Genomic DNA, 22,577 nt, shown 5'->3' with positions numbered 1-22,577 from the left:
GAAGTACAAGCTAAAGAATGGTGGTTGTTTAAGCCTGGGATTGTTTGTTACACAGTAAAAGCTAACTGACACAATGCATACTGCTTCATACCTCTGTCTCTGCAGATCCTGTACCCTCTTGCCTGAAGTGTTTTCTCATTCTCTGTCCTGATTTGGTTGACTTATACAAGTCCTTCAAGTAGAAGTTCAAGTGCCTGCCCCACCCACCCCCAAGCAATCTCTGATTCTTGTCCCCATCTCCTCAGATTAAGTTATAAAGTGTCCCCAAATGTCCATTGTGATTTTACTTGACCTTCTCCCCGACTAAACAAGGTTCCTTAAGGGTAGGTACTATGTCATCTTATTTTCCCGTGGCCTAACACAGACGCTCATTAAATGTTTGATGAGTGGGTGCAGAAGGGGCTATAAATGAACCTTGAGTCTCTTTCAGTGTTATTTGTAACTATTTTTTTCTCCACTGGAAGTTTTCCTCCTCATCTACCAAGCACACTTACACCTTTTTTTAGGGGTGTGAGAGATCTTAGAAAAGGTCAAGACTAAATATTATCCTGAGTTTTCTGCTTCCTCTGCCTGAAAATTGTTAAACCCTCCTGGGGAGGCTTTATCAAGAATTTGAAGGCACCCTGATATTTCAGGTTATACCTACACTCTCAGGTGTATAATGAGACCATTCACAAAATTCCACTGAGGATGCAAACATTAGTGGTCACAGCTGGGCTAGAATCTACATGAATGAGTTGAAATATAAATTATCAACAATTAAAGGGCCACTTGTGAACAAAAGCATAATTTAAGACTAAGCAAAGCAAGATAGGTGATGTGGACATTTTCTCCTTAAACATTCTTATACTGGAATGCATAATTCAATAAAAACAAAACTGCAGATCTGGGGGAGACCCTTCACCAATGAAAAAGGACATGAACGAAATAGTTTAAAGTTTCCTAAGGACATGAGATCCAGGGCTGAGCCATGAATTTTTAATTCCCTAAATATCATACTCCATACTAGCTGGACAGATATGTTTCTGGAATTGCCAAGACAGAAAATGTGTCCCTCTCCTCCTTTCATAAAAAACAGCTTGGTTTTAATTTGTCTTTTAAATCTCTAGTTCAAATTCATAAGAAAGAACTTTTACTGATTTAATCCCATTTCTATATTAGACCTATTTTCAGGGGAAAAAGGGATTTTCTTTTATCATAATGGTATATTATTCTGACATTTTCTAATTTACATTTTTTCCCTAGAACATTTTCAGCTGGCTTTATTCTGTAATTGACAAAGGCAAGAAGCAATATCTTTCCCTTGTTAATGGAGAAGGTTGAACCTTGGCAGATAATCTCTAAGGTCTAGGTCTTTTTCAGCTTTGTGATTCCAGAATTCTGTAATTAATTATGTTCCAGCTATCATTAAAGTGTCTAGCCAATTTCATCCAGAAAGTTAAAGACAAAGTTGAAGATAAACATAAATCTTAATTTACTGCATTTGGCAAAATAAATTGAAAAGAAAAGCAGGAATCCTGTATTTCTTCTCTCCAGGATAATGTCTACTTGTTTATAAACAAAAATAGGACCTTGATGCCTGAAGAATTTGCACTACTTAATGCAGGATAGCCCATAATCCATGCTTATTTTGAAAATAATTATACACATGCATTCCTTTCAAATGATTTCCAAATTCACCTCAACTACGGTGAAGAAATGATCTTCTTTAGGCAGTGTAAGCAAAGATATTTATTTAATGTTCTATAAAATTGGACTTTAAAGGTTTTATAAGAATTGGCTGTGGTGGCACACGCCTATAATCCCAGAGGCTGGGGAGGCTGAGGCAGGAGGATCTCGATTTCAAAGCCAGCCTCAGCAATGGCAAGACACTAAGCAACTCAGTGACACCCTGTATATAAATAAAATTCAAAACAGGTCTGGGGATGTGGCTCAGTGGTTCAGTGTCCCTGAGTTCAATCCCTGGTATCAAAAAAAAATTATTTTTTGATAGGATGCAGAGATCTCATCCTAGTATTCCAAAATTAAGCCTCCACCTCCAAAATAAATGCTGGTGCACTTTGGGCCCCAGCTTCTCATTAAAAGGTTCCCTATGCATACATAATGATTAGTTCTTGGGTTTTTGACATCAAACTACTGGAGAATCCAAACCCTGCCTCCAATACTTTCCAACTGTGTTTATTATCTTCTCTCTCTCTCTCTCTCTCTCTCTCTCTCTCTCTCTCTCTCTCTCTCTCTGCCTTGTTTTTCTCCTCTGTAAATTGGGCATCATAAGAATAGCATAAGTTTCACATGGAGTTGATGGGATTAGTGGATGCTTGTGTACCGTCCAACACGTTAGAAACCATGCTGTGCACACAGTGGAAGAGCCACGTTAAGAATCTCAATTGTGTCCCACCTGGAGAAGGCCCTGCCTTGAGATCTCTAGTTTTATGAAATAATATATTATTGATTAAGTTGTGTCCTCTATAGGTAAAAACATCCTAATTGATAAGAAGATTTTTTTGATACTTGTGAAGTATCCAGTAAGACAGAGGGTGAGAAAGTGCTTTGTAAATGTCAAAAGCCCATGTTCTGCCTCCAGGTGGAAGGTGGCAGAACCTTGTCAAGAGACACGTAAGTAAAAGCACGGAGGTGAGCCATCTTCCCTCCCCTTTTTTCAACCTAAAAGTATTCAATAAAAACCTCTAAATCCAATTAATAGTGTATACATATATATTTAGAGACAAAATTACAAAATGATCTTCTATATATTTTCTAGGAATGCTGAGCTTCCTAAGTTCCACATACTTTGTTCTACATGATTCTGTTCTCTACCTTATTACACGATGCTATGCTACACTATGTGCATCCTAGACACTCTCTGCTGTACCACGTCATCCTTGTGATGCTTCTCTACCCTATCATATATGTCTCCCCCTCCTTAAATTGTGGTCTGAGGACCCACCTGGGGGCCTGTTAGAAATGCAGGCTCCCACCCCTGACCTACTGAATCAAAATCTGCACTTTCACAAGATATCTAGGTGACTCAAAAATATGTTTAAGTGTGAAAGATCCTGTTACCCTCTGCTCTAGTGTACCAAATCAAAAGGCAGCAGAACGCAATTTTTAGCACATAAATTCTAGAACCTGATTGCCTCAACTCAAACTTCAGCTCTGCTATTAACTTGGGTCAAATAACCCAATTGATCTATGTCTTGAGTTCCTTTCTCATTTTTTAAAATACTATGTCATAGAGCTATATAAAGATTAAATGTTTTAATATATAAAAGCCCTTGAAACAGTCTCTCTCTCTCTCTCTCTCTCTCTCTCTCTCTCTCTCTCTCTCTCTCTCTCTCTCACACACACACACACACACACACACACACACACACACACTATTTAAAGGCTAGCTATTCTGATGATAAAACCCATATGCTGTAAAACCTCACTGCATATGGGTATGAGCTGGAGCTTTCCTTGCAAACATTTTCTAGGTCTGTCTTCCCTGGGAAAGAAGAGCAGAAGAATAGAGCTAGGCTGTCAGGAGGAGAAATACCTGTCTCTAGCCATTGTTATTTTAGAAAAAAGCTTGAGTAGCACATGCCTGTCATCCCAGCAGCTCAGGAAGCTGAGGCAGGAGGATTTCGAGTTCAAAGTCAGCCTCAGCAAAAGCAAGGCGCTAAGCAACTCAGTGAGACCCTGTCTCTAAATAAAATACAAAATAGGGATGGGGATGTGGCTCAGTGGTTGAGTGCCCCTGAGTTCAATCCCTGGTAGCAAAGTAAAAAGAAAAAGAAAGAAAGCTTGGGGGGGGGGGAAACTGGATTGAAAGAGGGATGTGGTGGTACATTCCTGTAATCCCAGCTACTCGGGAGGCTGGGGCAGGAGGATCACAAGTTCTAGATCAGTCTCAACAACTTAACAAAGACCCTGTTTCAAAATAAAAAATAAAATGCTACAAATGTAGCTCAGTAATAGAGCACCGTGGATCCAATCCTGAATACCACAGAAAAGGAGAGGGGGGATTAAAGATGACCTTGCCGTACTGAAGCCGATTGGCAACAAAGCAGAGGAACCCTTGTAGAGCACCTCATAGCAAAGGCAGTGTTTTCTAATAGCCCTATTATATATAACTCTAATGCATCAATTTTTCAAAAACCATGTTCAAACACACTCCAAAAGAAGACCATGTTCTCTGTTTCATAGGAGAGACTGCCTAAATGATATTGTCTTCTGCTTTATTTTCCTGTTGCCTAACCCTTCAGAGGGTTGTGTTCACACACTCTAGTCTGGTTTATCTTTGCTATAAGGAATAAGAGGAAGAGCTGTGAGGAATTGTGGGGATGGAGTTCTGAGAAGGTTCAGGCCTCTCAAGACCAGAGTGGTTCAGTTGGGGATGCAGTTCAGTGGTAGAGTGTCTAGACGCCTGGGGTGCAAGAAGCTCTGGGTTTGATCCCTAGCACCACAAATAAAGATCTACAACAGTGCTTCCTGCTTTGTGTAGGCACTTGTAACTAAATAAGTAGAAAAACATTTTTGAAAAAAAAACAAAAAGAGACCATAGTAGTGACTATGGAAATAATTAAAATAATCCCCAGGAGAAGGTGAACCACAGTGTCAAGTGCCTAGATCCTAAAAAGTCAACTTCCCATCCACCCCCGACCCCCTGTCTACCCGGAAGGATCAAGTTTTACATTAACAGAGCCAACTGGGTTCCTGACACCTATGATGACTTGTGAGTCAAATAATTTCTCTATCACTCACCTTGTGGATTGCAGACTTTATAAAGAATTTTCTTCTCCAGGTTCTGCAGGGACTCAAATTTCTCTTCATAGTATATGTTATCCTCATCATTCGTAATCTCGAAAAGCTGGGAACTTTTGGCTTCTCCCACCCCAATGGCAAAAATAATTATGTTTCTGTCCCTGAGAGCCTTGGCTGGTAGGGCTACATTATCCTGAGAGACCCCATCCGTGATCACAATCAAATATTGAAGGATATTGGGTCTCCCTCCTCTGGAACTGTCAAAAAAAGGCAGAGTAAAGTTCAAGGCTTTCCCCGTGCGGGTGCCATCATTCATTTGCTGGACAGCCAAGATGGCTCTGCGAATGTCCACCTTTGAGGAATATTGGTTGAGCCTGAATTCTTCCTGAGGGGTTGAGCTGAACTGCAAAAGGCCAATCTGAATTTCATCAGCACTGATATTGGATTGGTTCACCATCCTCTCCATGAATTCCTTCATCTTTTCAAAGTCTTTTGGGGAGATAGATTCTGAACCATCTACCAGGAAGATAATGTCAGCTTTTCTATTCTTACAGGCTGGGAGGGAAAAGAGCAGAACAGAATATTCGATCAGAGTCTGAAACTAATTAATTCCAAGTTCCCAGGGATAGTGTGGGTTAACATACACAACATGAAAAGATTTCAAAGGGATTGGAAGAGGAAGTCAATAAAATTAAATTTCTGTTAACTCAACACAGACCATTCTCAAAATAAGAAACAGCTATTTATTTGGTAATGCTATAAAATTTGACCAGCTTGGTTTATTCCAGGTCAATGTCACTTTAGCATGCTCATGACTGACTTGTCAACAGTGAATCACACTTAGAGAATGAAGCCTATTCAAGTAGATTAGACACATATAACTTGAGAAAGAGAAAGTGAAGTAAAAAAAAAAAAAAAAAAAGTCTTACTCTCTGAGGAGCAGATGTCCTGTACCACTTCTTGTTGGATGGCCTTCAAGGAATCAAATTCATACACAAAAAACACCTTGTCTTTTGCTATTTCCTGAAGCTCAGTCACGTCAGCATCTCTTACTCCAATAGCATAAATGACGACTCCTTCGACCCTCAATCTCTCTGCAGCCTCAGCCACGGGGTCTGAAGATTTGCCATCAGTGATGACTATAAGATACTGAGCCACATTGATTCGGGCTGTGTCTGCAAAGACCCGAGTCATGTTACTCAGGGCCTCCCCAGTGGCAGTACCACCTCCTCCCTGCTGGATGTCATCAATGGCGGCCTTCAGCTCTGCCACACTGGTGTACTGGCTGAGGACAAATTTGCTTTTCATTTTGTCTGAGTACTGAATGACTCCAAATCGCACTCTGTCAGGCCCGATCTGAAACATCTTTATCACCTCATTCATGAACACCTTCATTTCAAGAAAATCCTCTGGGCCGATGCTGCCAGACCCATCCATAAGGAAGTAAATATCTGCCTTCTCAATATTCACACAACCTGGGCAATGAGAAGAGGGAAACAACCTGTTAGAAGAGAGTCTGAGGTGGGGTATAGTCAAAGCCATGGATCTGATCTCCACCGTATTCCCCTAGCACTCATTGTCCCCTGGGTATTCCTTGGCCAAGAGCATGATCAGCCTACATATGAGCAAACCAGAGTGCCTGGGAGAGAAACAGCCTCCAACCAATGTCTGGAAGGGTTTGGATAAATACCCCAGTTCCCTTGCCCTCTGGTGGGATAACTCCAAAGTGAGTTCTACTGTTTCTCTTGAGGACCTACCAGAATTGGGCACCAATTGCCTACAGCAATAGCCTAGAGTTTACTTTTCACTCTCTGTTAGCTGTCTCCCCTTTCCAGTCTATATTTTTTTCTTTTTCCTTCCTTTCCATTCTTGATATCCCACCCCTTACCAATATCCCTTAAGGTCACGTCCAGATAAATTCCTCACATCCCAATCCTTGTCACAGAGTCTATTTGATTATACTCACTGAATGCACGAAGTAAATATAACTTGACATTTCACAAATGGGAAAGTTAAGAATAAAAGTTAAAAATTAGCTGTGAATCGTCTCCATTTCCATCATCCTGCATCAAACCCAAGTCATATTTTTTTTTTAAATGCATGGGCAAGAGTGCAACTTTCTGAAATTTAATTTAATTAATTTAAATTAATCTGATTCAAACTAATTTAAAACTTTCAGTTTTAAATGAGCCTAACTTAAACTACTCACTTTGTATTAAGACCTAGATTGCAAAGGCTCCCAGATTTTGACAGCAGGCTTGGCTCCTTCGCAGCTGAATTTCCTAATCTGTCAAACAGGATCTCAACTCCTACTCAAGAAACTCATTGTGAGGCATAAGTAAAATCATGTAAACACAACAGAGCTGAGTGTTAAAAAAATTTTATAATTAAAATTATCCAGTGTTTTTTTTATTTGCTCTTTTTAGTTATACATGACAGTAGAATGTATTTTGGGGGGGATATATATATATATATATATAAACATTCTATTTATTTTTGTCATCTAGCAAGTTCCTCAAAAAGAGTGAAACACTTTTCTCCTCACCTTTTTAAGTGAAGTCAGACAGTCTCATGTTGTTCATCTCTGCATTCCCCTGACCCAGAGGAGAACTTAGGGCCTTTCCATGTTCCCTAGCTAAAGGGGAAATGGTCTGAGGTCAGAGTTGATCTCCCCTATTCAGGCCTTTATTTGGGAAGACCTAGGTTCATGCAATATGTGTGACATAACTTACATTAAAAGAGAGAGAGAGAGAGAGAGAGAGAGAGAGAGAGAGAGAGAGAGGACATAGAAATAGACATACAGAAATAGACATACAGCATACAGATGAGAGAGATGAATTTCATCTTAATGAAACTCAAATTTAATTAGTCATCCTATATTTCATCTGGCAACCCTACCTTAGAGGATCACACATTGGAAATACGGGTGGCTTAGAGGGGTAGAGAGAAAAGTAGTCTGCCCCTGGAGACTAGAGGTTGGGGAAGAAACTGGAATATTGCTTGGAGACAGCTATATGGTTGCCTGGAGTCTGAGAAAAGAACCTCTGTGCAGGAAGAGGCATCTCTTTAGAAGGCAGCATGCAGCAGTGGCCCAAAACAGCTCCACTCTAACGCATTGTGCAGAGGAGTCAAGGGCCCTGAGCACTGCCTGGCACATACATTCTTTTCAGTCTTGGCAAATGAAGGGTTTGGGGGGTTGGGGGAGATTATCTTACCATCTAGATACCACTGGGCATCCACATCTATTACCCACATCATGTGCTTAGCAGGGTGTCACATAAAAAATAGCAAATGACCAATAAATGGTAGATATTATGATCATTATGATCATCCAGGATGGAATTCTGGTAGAAATCATCAATGCTTCTATCTATCTCTGAACTTTCCCCACCAATATCTCCTCTAGACTTAGGGATAATTTTCCCATTTTCAGATTTCTTCTTAGCTGAAGAAAAGAAGTCAGCTCTCAACACTTGATACTGTTTATGACTCAGACTCCTAAAACAGGGAGTGGACAAGGAAATAAAACTCATCTTTAACAATTTTGTTTCTCATTCCCAGAGAAAAGGACTAAAAATGCAGGTCAAAGAGAAAGATGGAAACTTATTTACATATTTCCTATTTCTAGACCTCAGGACAAGTAATCAAGAAATTACAAGATCATTCAGCATTTTTTTAAACTCAGTAATTTTTCCCCTGAAGATATAATCACAGCCTTGAATTTTTAAGTCAGATATCTACATGTCAATGATTCTCATTTAAGTCTATGATTCTAATTTGAATTTAAGAAATACCAGCAGAGGTGAGCAAAAATAGAAAAGCAGGCAGATAGCAATAAGGATGTTTATGACAGCGAGGAAGCGGCAAATGGAGATTCAAACTTTAGGCATTTTTACTTCCAAACATATACACGTTTTTTGTTTTGTTTTATTGTTTTAGCTGCATATACAGTAGGAACTCTCCTAACTAACCTCCACCTAAGTAACTCATCAGATAAATTGCTGCTCTCCTTTCCTTCTGTAAAACATGAATTTGCTCCCACAAAACACTGAGTGCCCAAAGTCTGCTTTGCTCTGTGGAAAATAAGCTAACTACGATAGAGGTGGGTTTGCTCCCAGCCAGTTTATGGCAGTTTTATTATAATTACACAATTAATAAGATATTGTGCAAATCAATAAGACACAATTGTGAATAAAGAGGTTTATTGTATCTATGAAAACTAGGTTAAATGCTTAAAAATAATAAAGGTAAGTTGTTTCCAAAAAATTGTTAATATGCTAGGTAGCACTACAAAAGACAGAATATTTGACACCATGAAAACTGGGAAGGATTTCTGTACTTGGATTATCTCAGAAATGGCTAAATTCTCTACTCATTCAAAGGAAACTGAAACCAGAAATTACTTGCAATATGCTATTTTATGGCTTACGGAAAAAAAAAAAAAAACACAGAAATCCAATATTCAAAGAAGCCTGGGCAATGGGTGTGGTGGCACACTCCTGTAATCCCAGCAGCAGGGGAGGCTGAGACAGGAGGATCATGAGCTCAAAGCCAGCCTCAGCAACCGCGAGGCACTGAGCAACTCAGTGAGCTTCCATCTCTAAATAAAATACAAAATAGGGCTGGGGATGTGGCTCAGTGGTTGAGCTCCCCTGAGTTCAATCTCCAGAACCAAAAAAAAAAAGAATGTTCACTATTTACTTCATATTCTTAAAAAGAGAAAAAATAAAGACAGAAATTTCTAAGTTTTGGGTTTCTCTCTTTTAACAAATGGACTCTGGAATTTTTTTCTCTTCTGTCAGGTAGAGAGGTAGGTGCATAGAGCAAGCAAAGTAAAAACTTTGAAAAGAAAAAAATTAATCAAATTTGGAAAAAGCCTTCCTACCTTCTTGTAGGGTATAGCCCATCCCAGGAAAGAACGCCTTCTTGCCCACAATCTCAGGGCAGAGCTGGTTCTTAAGCTTGCTTCCCACAACAAAGAGCTGCAAAAAAGATTCAAGGGGGATGGCATGCTTCCAAGGAGGATATGTGGCCATCTTCTCCAGGTCCTTGCTCTCTGAGGCATGCTGGGTACCAACTGCGTAGATGGTCACCCCTGCCCTGCGTAGGTGAGAAGCGGGTCTGGACACATTGTCCTGAGAGAAACCTTCTGTGATGACCACAGCTATCTGCCGCACACCTTGGTGGGATCGGCCACCCTTCTCCTGAATGAAAACTTCATTCCTCAGGAAATCCAAAGCAGCACCGGTCTTTGTCCTTCCTCTTCTTCCCTGGTAAGTTAATTTGTCCAAATGCTCCAAGATTTTGGCTGAACTCTGAAATGTATCCAGTGAAAATTCAAGTCGTGGTTCCTCGCTGTAGAAAACCAAGGCAATTCTCACGGCATCAGGACGAATGCTTAGAGAGTTGACAGTCGTCTTGAGGAAATTGACAACTTGTTGAAAGTTGGATTGCCTAGCCCTGCTAAATTCCTCAATGAGGAATACTAAGTCAGCTGGGATAGCAGTTGGACATGCTGTAAACAACCAAAACAGAAAGAAGTGTACTTGCATGAGAGCAGAGAAATAAAGACAATATTCACATACAAAGTTATATGTATCTACTACAATAATATTTTGGTTATTATGAATTATAATAATATCCGAACTTCATGCATTTTTGCACTTTGAGTTTTTATTTTCCCCAAATTTTTATTGGTGCATTATAATTATATGTAGTAGTGGGATTCACTGTTACATTCATACATACACATGATATAACAATATGATTTGCTCAATAACATTCCCCAGTATTTCCCCTTTCCTTCCCTTCCTCCCTTCCCACTCCCTTTCCTCTATTCTACTGGTCTCCCTTTGCTTTTCATGAGACACCCCCTCTTCTTTTCCTTTTTCCTCTCTAGCTTCCACTTATAAAAGAATATATGCAACTTTTGACCTTCTGAGTTCGGCTTATTTCACTTAACATAATGCTCTCAAGTTCCATTCATTTTCCTGTGAATGACATAATTTTGTTCTTCTTTATGGCTGAGTAAAACTCCATTGAGTATATATACCATATTTTCTTTATCCATTCATTCATTGACAGACACCTAGGCTGGTTCCCCAGTGGGTATGTATGTATCCCCAGAGTGTGATGACTTTAATTCTTCAGGATAAATAATGAGGAATGATATTGCAGGGTCATTTGGTCTAGTCTTTTGGAAAACCTTCATACTGATTTCCATAGTGGTTGTACTAATTTGCCATCCTGCCAACATTCTCTCCAGCATTTATTACAGCTTGTATTCTTGAAGGCTTCCATTCTAACTGGAGTGAAATGAAATATCAGCAAGCTTTGATTTGCATTTCCCAACTTCATGCACTTTAGAATATAGTGGAAGCCTTTGTTTGACAAAGAACATCACAGGGTTCATGACTATCTCAAAATTCTCACAAGAAAGTGTAGTCACATCTTTTGCAAACTATGTAAAATAAGAATATCCACAATAAAGTACTGAAGATCATTTTTCAACTTATCTAAGTGTCTTAGAAGAATTAGTCTAGACTAGTTTTTTTTTCTTTGTTTTACTAGTTTCAAGAAGCCTTGGGACAAATTCTCTTTTATAAGTCTGAAACCTCCTCCATTTAATAATTTTTTTCCTCTCTCAATGAAAGTTGGAAATAGCAAAGTATAACTCATCTGTACACCTTTCTCTGATAACTCTCATGTTATTTCAACAGAGACGATATGAAAGATTATAGGGTCCTGTGAAAAATCTTTGTCCAGATATTGGGTTAGCTGACTGTTTTATTTTGGTATAAAAGGACCTCCCCTTCTGCCTGCCTCAAATGGAAGAAGGAAGCATAAACTACCTGCCACACAGAATCCAGATAATGCCCTTCCTATTTAGGGCAATGTCCATTGAAGGGAAACCCACCATGTTTACATGTCAATGGGGGTCCATCTGCTTTGATACATGATAAAAGAAATCTACCAAAATGATATATGCCAAAAGCTAAAATCGGTGTATGGACAACCGAATATTGTGAAATAAGATCTAGAGAAGGTAAAACAGGGCCAAGGAGTAAACTTTTGACTTTCTTTGGTCTCTTGGTGTCCTCTAATTTCCCTTATGGTATATATATATATATATATATATATATATATATATATATATATATATATATATATAAATCAACAATCAACCCTGAATTTTAAGAAAGGGTGTTGTCCCTGGTTTTGACAAATCTTGAGTACTCTCTCTAGAAACTCCAGAAGTCTCAGCTTCTCCCTTCCTTCCCCCAATTGTACCAGGTACTATTATTCTCCTTTCAAGTTGTCTCCAGGATTCATCTCTTTCATGATTATCAGAGCCATGGTTGGGCTGGTCCCAGACACTCTCCACATGTGACCAGATGACATTTCAGCTTTAAATACTTTCTGGGTCTTAGATGCCACCTAGAACCCAGCATGCCCGCCAAAGGCTCTCTTCAGGACTGCTCTTGATCATGCCACTTTTCCTGCTTAAAAGCCTCCGATTCCTTCTAGTGCCTTGGGACCCTGTAATCAGGGCACATCCTACCTAATCTAATCTCATCCCTTAAAGCTCCTAAAACCTCCCTCTGGTCCCAGTTGGTACAGTTTTTCCACTTTCTTCCACATTTATTCAGACTATTTCCACTTTCACATCCTTATCAGGAGTGAGGAACCCTTACCTGACTCTTCCCCTTACCAAAAGTGCCCCCTTCCCTTTTCCGCATATATCAAAATAACACCCTACTTAAAGGACCAGTGCAATTCCTTCCTTTTCACATTCTCCAGGAGGCCTTCCTGTGCTCTAATTCTATTTAATGAAGTACCTATCCGCTTCTTGGCTCCTTGTTACTGTGCTGATTTATGCTCTTCTTGTCTCATATGTGTTCATAAAACTGCAAAGCTCCCAAGCTCCAGATGTTGGGAGGTCAGGGGAGAGGTATAAACAACTTCAGAAAAAGGACAGCTAGGTCCCTTTTGATGTGCAGATCAAAGAATCTTCACTAAGAGATAACTTCAGAACTGAAAGGCAAATTTTTTCTTTCTTTCTTTCTTTTTTTTTTTTTTTTTTTTTTTTTTGGTACTAGATTAACTACAGGGCACTCAGCCACGGAGCCACATGCCCAACCCTATTTTTGTATTTTATTTAGAGACAGGATCTCACTGAGCTGCTTAACACTTCACCATTGCTGAGGCTGGCTTTGAACTCACAATCCTTTTGTCTCAGCCTCCCAAACTGCTGAGATTACAGACATGTGCCACTGTACCCAGCCTGAAAGGTAAATTTTGACTGTGGATATTCCAGGAGGAGAGTAGGATGTTCAAAGGCAGAGACAGAGGTGGGAAAGCAAGACACATACATAGCAAATAATGAATAGTTCAGTTTGGCTGGTGAGTAGAATATGTAAAAAGACTTAGAAGGAGATAAGGCCCAGTGGTTTCCAACCAATAGTGCACGTTTCCTCAGGGACATTTTGAGACTATATGAGGGTGTTTTGGATTGCGCAATAATCGGAGATGCTACTGGCAGGAATCAGGGGTGCAACACCTCAGATGATGCCCAGGAAAATCCTGTACTAGGAATGTCCTACCCAAAACACTCATAGCATCTTCCTTCAAATGCCAACCTAAGGAAAGATTTTTTAATCCCTTGGGAAAAGCCTGAATGCTTTTTAATCCTGGAAAAATGTATATGGTAACTTGTATTATTATTGTTCAGAAATATTCAATTCCACAGGGCTTGGTAGTGCACGCCTGTAATCCCAGCGGCTCCGGAGGCTGAGGCAGGAGGATCCTGAGTTCAGAGCGAGCCTCAGCAACTTAGTGAGCCCCTGAGCAACTCAGCAAGACCCTGTCTATATATAAAATATAAAAAGGGATGGACATGTGGCTCAGTGGTTAAGCACCCCCCAGGTTCAATCCCTGGTACAAAAATAAATAAATAAATAAATATTCATTTCCATGAGAAAAATATACTTTCCTATTCCACTGATGTTAACATAGTCATCTGACTTTCTTTGGCCAACGGAATGTTCATAAATGCAGAAGGAGTCTGAAAAGTACTTATGTGATTGTGTTTCTCTCTTGCACCTCTGCCATTATCATGGAAAGAATATGCTCAAACTAGCCTGATGAGCCCAGGAAGATGATGAGAGATACACGGAGAAGAGCCAAGCTTAAATGAGTCAACCCTCAGCCAAATTCCAGGTCTACAAATGAGCCCAGGTGAGATCAGCAAAGTTGTCAGTTGGGCCCAGTTAAGATCAACTGTCCCAAATCCGTGAGAATAAATCATTCTTTTTTTAACCACTGACTTTTCAAATGGTTTGTTATGCAGTGTCGTTATAGCGATCAGAGTTAATTAATACAAGATGTGTATTGGAGGCATCCCAGGCCTCCTTTTCCTATCCACAGATGTCAATACCCCACTACTAAGGAATCCAGAATGCCCCCTTTCTCTGATCCTTCCACAGATTTTCCTCTTAGAGTGTGAGACCTCCCCGTGGCTCACATAGCCAGGAACCAAGCCTTACCTACTATGGCTTCCTCCGTAGCCTGAGTCCTGAACTCTGGCTGTCCAGTCCCTTGGATCACCATACTCACATCCTGTGATAGCTGTCTGATTCCATCTTCTCCCTGCACATCATATACAAGCGCTGGGGACCCTATGCCCTCCAGTTCTCCCCTGTCAGCCTGCTGCACACCCACAGACACGACTTTCACGCCCTTCTCCCTCAGTGTCTGCGCAGCATCCCAGGCCTCGTCCTCAGATCTGCCGGAGGTGATGACCACTGCGAATTGAGGGACGCCCTGCAGAATCCGACTTCCTGCTGCCTCCTGCAGGAAGGTCTGATGAAGGTACCACAGAGCTTTGCCCGTCCTCCTGGAGCCACCTCGGAGCACAAAGCGCTCACGGATGTGAGTCATCATCTCATTCTGGGTCTTGTAGGTATTGAACAAAAACTCAGTGTGACCTTGGTCACCATACTGAGCCAGTCCAATCTGGTACCTGTCCCTGCCAACCTCCAGCATGCTAACCGTTCTGGCGATGAAATTCCGCATCCACTGGAAACTGGCCCTTGATGTTTCCTGGGAGGTGTCCACAAGAAAGACCACATCTGCATAGGCCTTGGTGTATTCTGAAAGTAAAGAAAGGAGGAAGAGGGGAAGACATAGAGGAGAGAATGAATCAAATCAAGCTCTTGTGAAAATTTCACACAAGGATGGTTTTGTGTGGCGCATGTGAGAAGGAGCGGTGCTGCATCTACACGATGCTTATATATATTGTGCATTTCCCCCTTCTCTGTATGGATCTTGTCACAAGGCTCTCTATTTTCTGCTTTATTAGAACCTTTCCCATTGTTCTTTTTCAACCAATGGAGCAAGCATTAGAAACTGACCATTACTAAATAGTTCATCTGTATTAAAGCTTTTTATATACTATTGATTATAGTCCTCGTAGATCATTCTTCTGGGCAAGTACTATTATCTTCATTGTGCAGGTGAAGAAACTGATGAGGTGAAACTGCTGTTGATGCTCACATAACTGAAATACGGTAAATGAAAGATTAAAAAGCAGCCACTCTGGACTCAAAAACCCACGCTGTTTCCTCTGAACATGGTAGAATGTTCTTTTCTCCTTTTCTACTTATGAGAACTCCATCTATCTTTCAAATCCAACCCAGACATCTCTTCCTTTAGGAAGTCTCCCCAGATTCCTCACAGATAATAGACATTCCTTCTCCTGCCCTCCCGTGATGCCCAGAATATGTTGGCTCATATTCAAGTTAAGCGGTTTGGTTGTCATGTGAGGTTTTGACACAGTTTCTCACCTTTTATCTTACCCTCCACTGCTGAGCACAGAGTCTGAAGAAGGCTTCCTGAGAATTCCTGCAGGATGTTGAAGTTTTCCGTGTTGAAGAGAAACTTCTCATATGGCTCACTGGCTATTTTTTGTAATTCCTGGACATCCTGAACATTGACTCCTACCACATATACAATAACTCCATCTTCTTTCAACTGATCAGCTGCATCCTGGACCTCATCATTGGACTCCCCATCTGTCACCAGGATCACTATCTGAGGAACCCTGTCCTTGGCCCGGCTGCCACCCGACTCAGTCAAGTAGTTGGTCCGGATAAATTCCAAGGCACTCCCTGTGTTTGTGCCTCCTGTGCGGTAGGGAAGATTCTGGATATGTTCCAGGACCACGCTCTTCAGAGGGTACTGGTTCAGCTGAAAGGCTGGGAAGATATTGTCATTATATTGGGCGAGTGCCACCTGGACCCGGTCACTACTGATGTCAAGCCCCAAGACAATGGAGTAAAGGAAGTTCTTGACTTTCTGGAAATTCTGGGGTCCAATGCTAGTAGAGCTGTCCACTAGGAACACAATGTCTGCGAGGGCTACTTCTCTGCAAGCTGCAAAAGAGAGAGAAAAAGGCATGGGGGTCACTGGGTCTTTACTCAAAATACTTAGAATCAATGGTGCTAAGTGGTGCACAGAAAGGAATCGCAATAGCAGGCAGCTGATACTGAGTGGTCCTCAGTGTGCTCAGAGCGACATCACTTTCCTCCACTCCACAATCTTCCAGTACTTCAGACCTGCTCTACTGATAACCTCCGACATTGAAATCCACTTGGATGATCCCTTGAGTCTTATTAAAAAAGGAAAACACTTGTGTAAATTTAGCATCAGGCTGAAAAATGAAATTTCTGGTCAGAATAAGCCATCAGCCTCCTATTCTGTCACAAAAGGAAGGTGCTGGCATCAGCAGGGAAGAAAACTGGAATATGTTTCATGTTCCTTGATACATATCATCACTGTGCTACCACCTAGCAATTTTGTGACCTGTTTATCACTAAGACTTAATTTTCTACTCTGAAATTTTTGTAGTAGACCTCAGACTCTTATGGGATTGTTTGGAGGATAAAATAAGATAGTCTACAATAGTAGACAATATCTGTGCTCCTCCCAGTTCCTTGTGGATTACTTTTACTATTTCTGTACACTGCTCTTTGGAAGGTTCCCTCCAGCCTTTGGAACTTCTTCACTCACAAATTAAATTTAGAAAAAAAAATGCCAGATCTTTGCTTGACCCAGATTCAGGGTCAATACACCTCTGAGGCATCATCTACATTTTTGAGTTCCCCTCCAGTATCAGGTTGAAACTGCTCTTTATGAAACTTTTGCCTGAGATCACACCCTTCCTTACATTCTTCTATTTCTCTGTTCCCCCAAACCCAGTATCCTTGCTTGTGACACACCACATGTATCCAAATCCTTGTCTCAGGCTCTACTTCTGAGAACACTACCTCACACACCTGCTGTAAAAGACCTGGGATTGATTAAAAGACCTAGCTCTGTCCTGCATGTTTTGTGCTACCCTTTGGCCTGTTTTCTCATTTGAAAAATGCAAATAATGATACTCATTGCCTACATATCCAACAAAGTTGGGATGATGGATCAGTCAGATGAGCAAAATAAACAAGTTTTGAAAACTACAGAGCACCAAGCAAATGGTAGTTATTATTAATATGTTTACAAAACCTCTTTGTAAACCTTAAAGTACTATAGAAAAGTAAGACATATAATATTTATTTGGTCATGCAAATGCAGAGCTACAACCTCATACTGCTGCATCAAAGGGTCCAAAGTGTCACCTACTCTATACAAAATACCAAAATAATGAATAAATAAGGAAGGCTCCTTCCTCTTGTGGCTGTTGATGGAACACACAAGCAATTTTCTCTTTCTCTGCTCAAAGTATAATAAAGCAAAGTATGCTTTATTATGGAGCTACAACCTAATAAAGCATAATTTGCTTTATTATACACCTTGGTAATTATAAAGAATTTTCGCCAGCTTATGTCCCATCTCCAATAGAAGTACAAAGTAGATGAAAGGTACATCATCAACACAGATAATGACAGGTAGTACTAGGAAATGCTTATGGGCACTTCTGGTTGCCTATACACCGTGCTAAACACTTTTCTTGCACAATTTTGTTTAATGCTTTCAATAACTCTCTAAGACAGAAAGTTTCATCCCAGGAAGAAAATTTAGATTCAGAGAGATTAAGTTACTTGTCCAAGATAACACACTTAGAAAATAGAGAACTAGCCAGGCATGATGATGCACACCTCAGGAGACTGAGGCAGGAGGACTGTAAGTTCAGTAAGTTCAAGTTCAGTCTCAGCAACTCAACAAGATGCTGTCTCAAAATTAAAATACAAATAAATAAAAAGGACTGAGGATATAACTCAGTGGTAAAACATCCTGGGTTCAATCTCTACTTTAAAAAAAAAAAAAAGGTAGAATGCGGAGAACTAGAATTTGAACCCAGATCTTTCCTTTCCCTAATTTTTTTTCTCTTAGCCAGTATGTTATACCAAACCCTGGCAGTGAAATAAGCACACTTTCTGGGAAAACTCTCCTATTCTGCACTCACATCCAGACAATATGGGTAAGTTAAGCTAAGAATAACAGTTTCATTCTAGAATCAAATAATACTACATCCTTATGTCAATATACTAATGACAATGAAATTTTAATTTCAAAATTAAACATGCACACATATGGAAAATAAGAAGAGTAGGAGAGATGAATAAGAGCTAAGAGTTTTGAGTTTTGTGACATTCAAATTAAAAAAAAAAAAAAAGGAGGGAGAAGTTTGTGTACCTGGAGATACAGGGTCAACAGGTTGAGCTGCCTTTGCCAAAGTATCACACAGCTCAAGCCGCAGCTTCTGGGCAAGACTGATCAGGCCAGAGACTCTGGGAACAAAGGAGGTAAACTTCTCCTTGGGACTACTTGCAATCTCCCTGAGCTCTGCCCGAGCTGCATTTCCAATGCCAACTGCATAAAGTAGGATGCCTGCCTTCCTAAATGCCTCAGCAGGTTCACGAATATGGTCCTCAGCCTGGCCACTGCTGACGACCATGGCGACCTGGGGCACCCCTTGGCTTGCACGGCTCCCGGCTCCCTCCTGGAAGTGGTGATCCAGAATGAACTGCAAAGCCAGGCCCAACTTGTTTCCCCCAGACTTAAATTGAAGCCTCTGAATGTGTCTCCACACATCGACTTTGCGGTGATAGGTGGAAAGCAGGAACTCTGAGTGGGGTGCATCGCTGTACTGGGCCAGACCCACCCGGATGGTCTCTCTGCTGACATTAAAGCTGTTAACCAGGATGTTCAGGAAGTTCCGCACACTGCGGGCATGTTGGGGGTTGATGCTGGCGTCCACCAGAAATACCACATCTCCCACAGAGGCCTTCCTGCAGACTGAGAAAGAGATGCTTTAAGATAAAATGTTATAAATTGACATCTACTGGCTGGAAATCCATCTCTCCCAATGCAGTGCCTCACCCCCCACAGGTCCAATGGATGCCGGTATGCATACAGCCCGAGATACACAATCATCTCTTCTGATTCCTTGTAGCTGCCCATCCAGTCCCCTGCCACCCTCTGTTCCTTTCTGACAGACATTTGACCCTTCAATCAGATTCCTTTTCCTGGCTCTCCACACATCCCTTGAACTTAATAAAAAAAATTAAACATAAAAATAAAAATAACAGCTTTCTAAGAGTAGTGGGCACTGCTGGTGCCCACCTAGATCCTCTTTATTGGCTGGCACACCTATTCTCCCAGCTGCTGCCAGGGCTACAGCTAACTGCCCACATCCATATTGAGAAGAAAGGAAGGAGGGAGGGTGGGAAGGGAGAGCACTTACAAGGTTGGAAATCTTGAACAATGAAAACACAGGAATCAAAATTTTAGAGCTGAAAATAATCCTGTGAGATTATCCATGCAATGTTTGCAGCCACAAGGCACATGTGACCACTGAGCACTTAAAATACTGCTAGTATGAGCAAGAAACTAAATTTTACATTTTACTTCATTTTAATTTGTTTTAATTTAAGCAGTCAATGCAGCTAATAGTCACTGCATTGGACAGCACAAGCATAGAATAAGGAATCTAATTTTCCCAAGTCACAAAGAAGGAAAATAAGACCTGAAAAGGAAAAACTTAACTGTAAATCCAAAGAGCTAGATAGAAGCCAGGTCTCCTAACATCTAGTCCATATCCTGAAAGTTAAATTAAAAATCCATGTTTCAGGAGTTGGGGTTGTGGCTCAGTGGTAGAGCACTTGCCTAAAACATGCTCTAGGCATAAAAATAAATAAATAAAATAAAGGTATTATGTCCATCTAAAATATATCAAAAAATATCCACGTTTCAAACTAGTAATGTTGGCACACGCCTGCAATCCCAGTCAATGTGGGAGAATTGGGAGACTGAGGCAAGAGGATCAAAAGTTTAAGGTCAGACTCAGCAACTTAGGGACACCCTGTCTCAAAACAAAAAGGTCTGAGAATGTAGCTCAGTGGTGGAGCATTTGCCTAGCAATTGCAAGGCCCTGGGTTCAATCCTCAGAACCAAAGCAGGGGTGGGGTAATTCATGTTTTAGAAAAGTAAAGACCAAGTGAGAGCTTAGACAGAGAAGGAATGGAGGAAGTTGGTCTAATCCAATCCAGAGACAATAATCCACCTGTCACTTCTGGAGAATTAAGCTTTGACCCTTCAATCAGATTCCTTTGCAATCTTGTTGGGAAAAAATAACTCAATGACTGTTCCAGGGCTGGCTTACTGGTTTGTCCCTGAGACAACTCTTTCAGGATCAGTCAAATGCAGGCTATGAAGTGTTTCCCTGGCCTCTCCAAGCAGAAGAAATCTCCCAGCTGTAGGAATATTTCTCAGACAAGTATTGGTTCCATCATGTGCAACTACCAGGAGGATTACATTTCCATATCTCGTAACTTTCTTAAGCCCTCCATTAGTTCTTTGTAGTTTTAGGATTTTGAAACATTATAAGACGACTATCACCACTTGTGTTCACAGGGATGGGAGCCAGGGCCAAAGGGAAAATTTAGAGAGCTTCATGTTTTTTTTTTTCCCCCAACAAATAACAGTCTATGTAATTATATTTGAATATTTAAATCTCATAATGTCTCACAGGGGCTTCAGGCTATTCAAACAATCTTCTCTTGATATGACTTTCATCTTGAAAGTCTCAACACTGTTAAAATGACTACAAAAAATTGTAGCAGTGTCACCAGTTTTCAGTGAAGCTATCCATCTCATGATGACAATTATCCCCTTGGAACAGCTCTGCCATAGAAACAAAGCAGAATGCAGAACAGGCCCTTTTTACAAAAGCACTTCAGAGCCTGATAATACATTCTGAAGTATAGCACTTTTAATATCCCTTTTTTGTCACTTGAGATTAAGTATTGAAAAAAAAAATCAAGTACCCATCGTTTACCAAAAGCTCCCAGATTCTGACTAAATTCTCCTTCAATGAATTGATTCCCCTTTTCTAAGTATGAAGGTCCTAAAATATTTTCTAAGATTATCAGGAACACCAGGTTCCTGGCAAGGTAATCATTTGATCTTAAAGAATCCCATGCATTACCAATGTTCTGTGTTCTGATGAAGTCAAAACTAGCTGCAAGAAAGATGGTGACCAAAAACATCTTACAAGTCTCCATTGTAGATGCAACCCTAGAAAGAAAAAGAAACGCTGTAATTTAAAATCATGCCTTCTTACACTAAAAAGAAGTGTCTCACATTGCATGTAAATTATATCTCAATAACATTATTTTTTTAAAAGAACAATTAAACCAAGGCCAAATGTTTTCTTTGATATGTGGATGTTGACTCCTAATGGCGATTGGTGGGTGGGAAAATGGGAGGAATGGATGAACTTTAGATAGGGCAAAGGGAGGGAGGGGAAAGAAGGGAAAAGCAGGTAGAAATGATGATGGAATGAGTTAGACATCATTACCCTAAGTACGAATGGTGTGAAAATATTTTGTGTACAATCAGTGTCTTGAAAAAATGTGTTCTATATGTGCAATATGAAATGAATTGCATTCTGCCGTCATGTATAACAAATTAGAATAAATAAAAGAAAAAAAAGAACAATTAAACCCCAGAACAACAGAAGCTTTTTGAGAATAAAGGAAGCTGGATACAATGGCACGTGCCTATAATCCCCATGGTTTGAAAGGCTGAGGTAGGAGGATCACGAGTTCAAAACCAGCCTCAGTAACTTAGTGAGGCACATAGCAAGACAGCAAAACCCTATCTCTAAACAAAATATAAAAAAGGGCTGGGGACATGGCTCAGTGGTCGAGTGTCCCTGAGTTCAATCTCTGGTACCCCCCCCCAAAAAAAAATAAAATAAAATATAAAAAGAATGGACTAGAAATTAGCTCACTGGTAAAATGCCCTGGGATTCAATCCTTTGTACCAAAAATAAATAAATAAGGAGGAAATGTTGCCACTTTGTTTCAGTTGTGCAAGGAATCTGGTCTTGTTGATCTGACTCAGGAAGAATTCTGTAAACACCCACAGTGTACACCTCAGACTTGTCTATTGAAAGTTGTCCAGATGTGGCTATAAAAGGAGAAAGCATACAGGGCATGGGATACAACTTCTGTTTCACACGCTGAATTCACTTGGTGGAACATAAACATGTCTCAATGATTTTGCTTGCATTTTTATACAAGAGTTTGATGACCCGATAAACATTTGTAGCATGCAAAAAATATTCAAATATCTCAGGAGCACATCTGCCTGATTAAATCAGCACAGCCCAAAAACATTTTATAGACTCCCAACAGAAGCAGAACATGACCACCCTTTCCCCTAAGTGAATTCATATCCAAAGCACACATTAAAATCATCTGTTCTGGATTCTATTTCTACTTTTTCACTCTACAAAAGTAACTTTGTTTAAAAATAAAAAAAAAAAA

The 22,577-nt window shown here is 40.4% G+C and overlaps 1 protein-coding gene across 1 annotated transcript in view; it reads right to left on the bottom strand.

Annotated features, from left to right (window-relative positions):
• The window catches only part of LOC113179394 (collagen alpha-4(VI) chain-like), a 94,817-nt gene extending 73,509 nt beyond the window's left edge, over positions 1-21,308 (bottom strand). The window contains exons 1-7 of the mRNA XM_026383976.2: positions 21,233-21,308; positions 18,439-19,041; positions 15,591-16,178; positions 14,292-14,897; positions 9,632-10,261; positions 5,676-6,221; positions 4,747-5,301 (exon numbers count right to left, since the gene is read on the bottom strand). Coding sequence (XP_026239761.2) covers positions 4,747-5,301; positions 5,676-6,221; positions 9,632-10,261; positions 14,292-14,897; positions 15,591-16,178; positions 18,439-19,041; positions 21,233-21,308 — 3,604 coding nt within the window. The remainder of the gene's footprint in view (positions 1-4,746; positions 5,302-5,675; positions 6,222-9,631; positions 10,262-14,291; positions 14,898-15,590; positions 16,179-18,438; positions 19,042-21,232) is intronic.
• Between the last annotated feature and the right edge of the window lie 1,269 nt (positions 21,309-22,577).

The sequence above is a fragment of the Urocitellus parryii genome, chromosome 2, assembly GCF_045843805.1.
Source record: "Urocitellus parryii isolate mUroPar1 chromosome 2, mUroPar1.hap1, whole genome shotgun sequence".
NCBI lineage: Eukaryota > Metazoa > Chordata > Mammalia > Rodentia > Sciuridae > Urocitellus > Urocitellus parryii.
The sequence above is the reverse complement of the archived record's forward strand: the minus strand, read 5'-3'. Positions and strand labels throughout refer to the sequence as shown.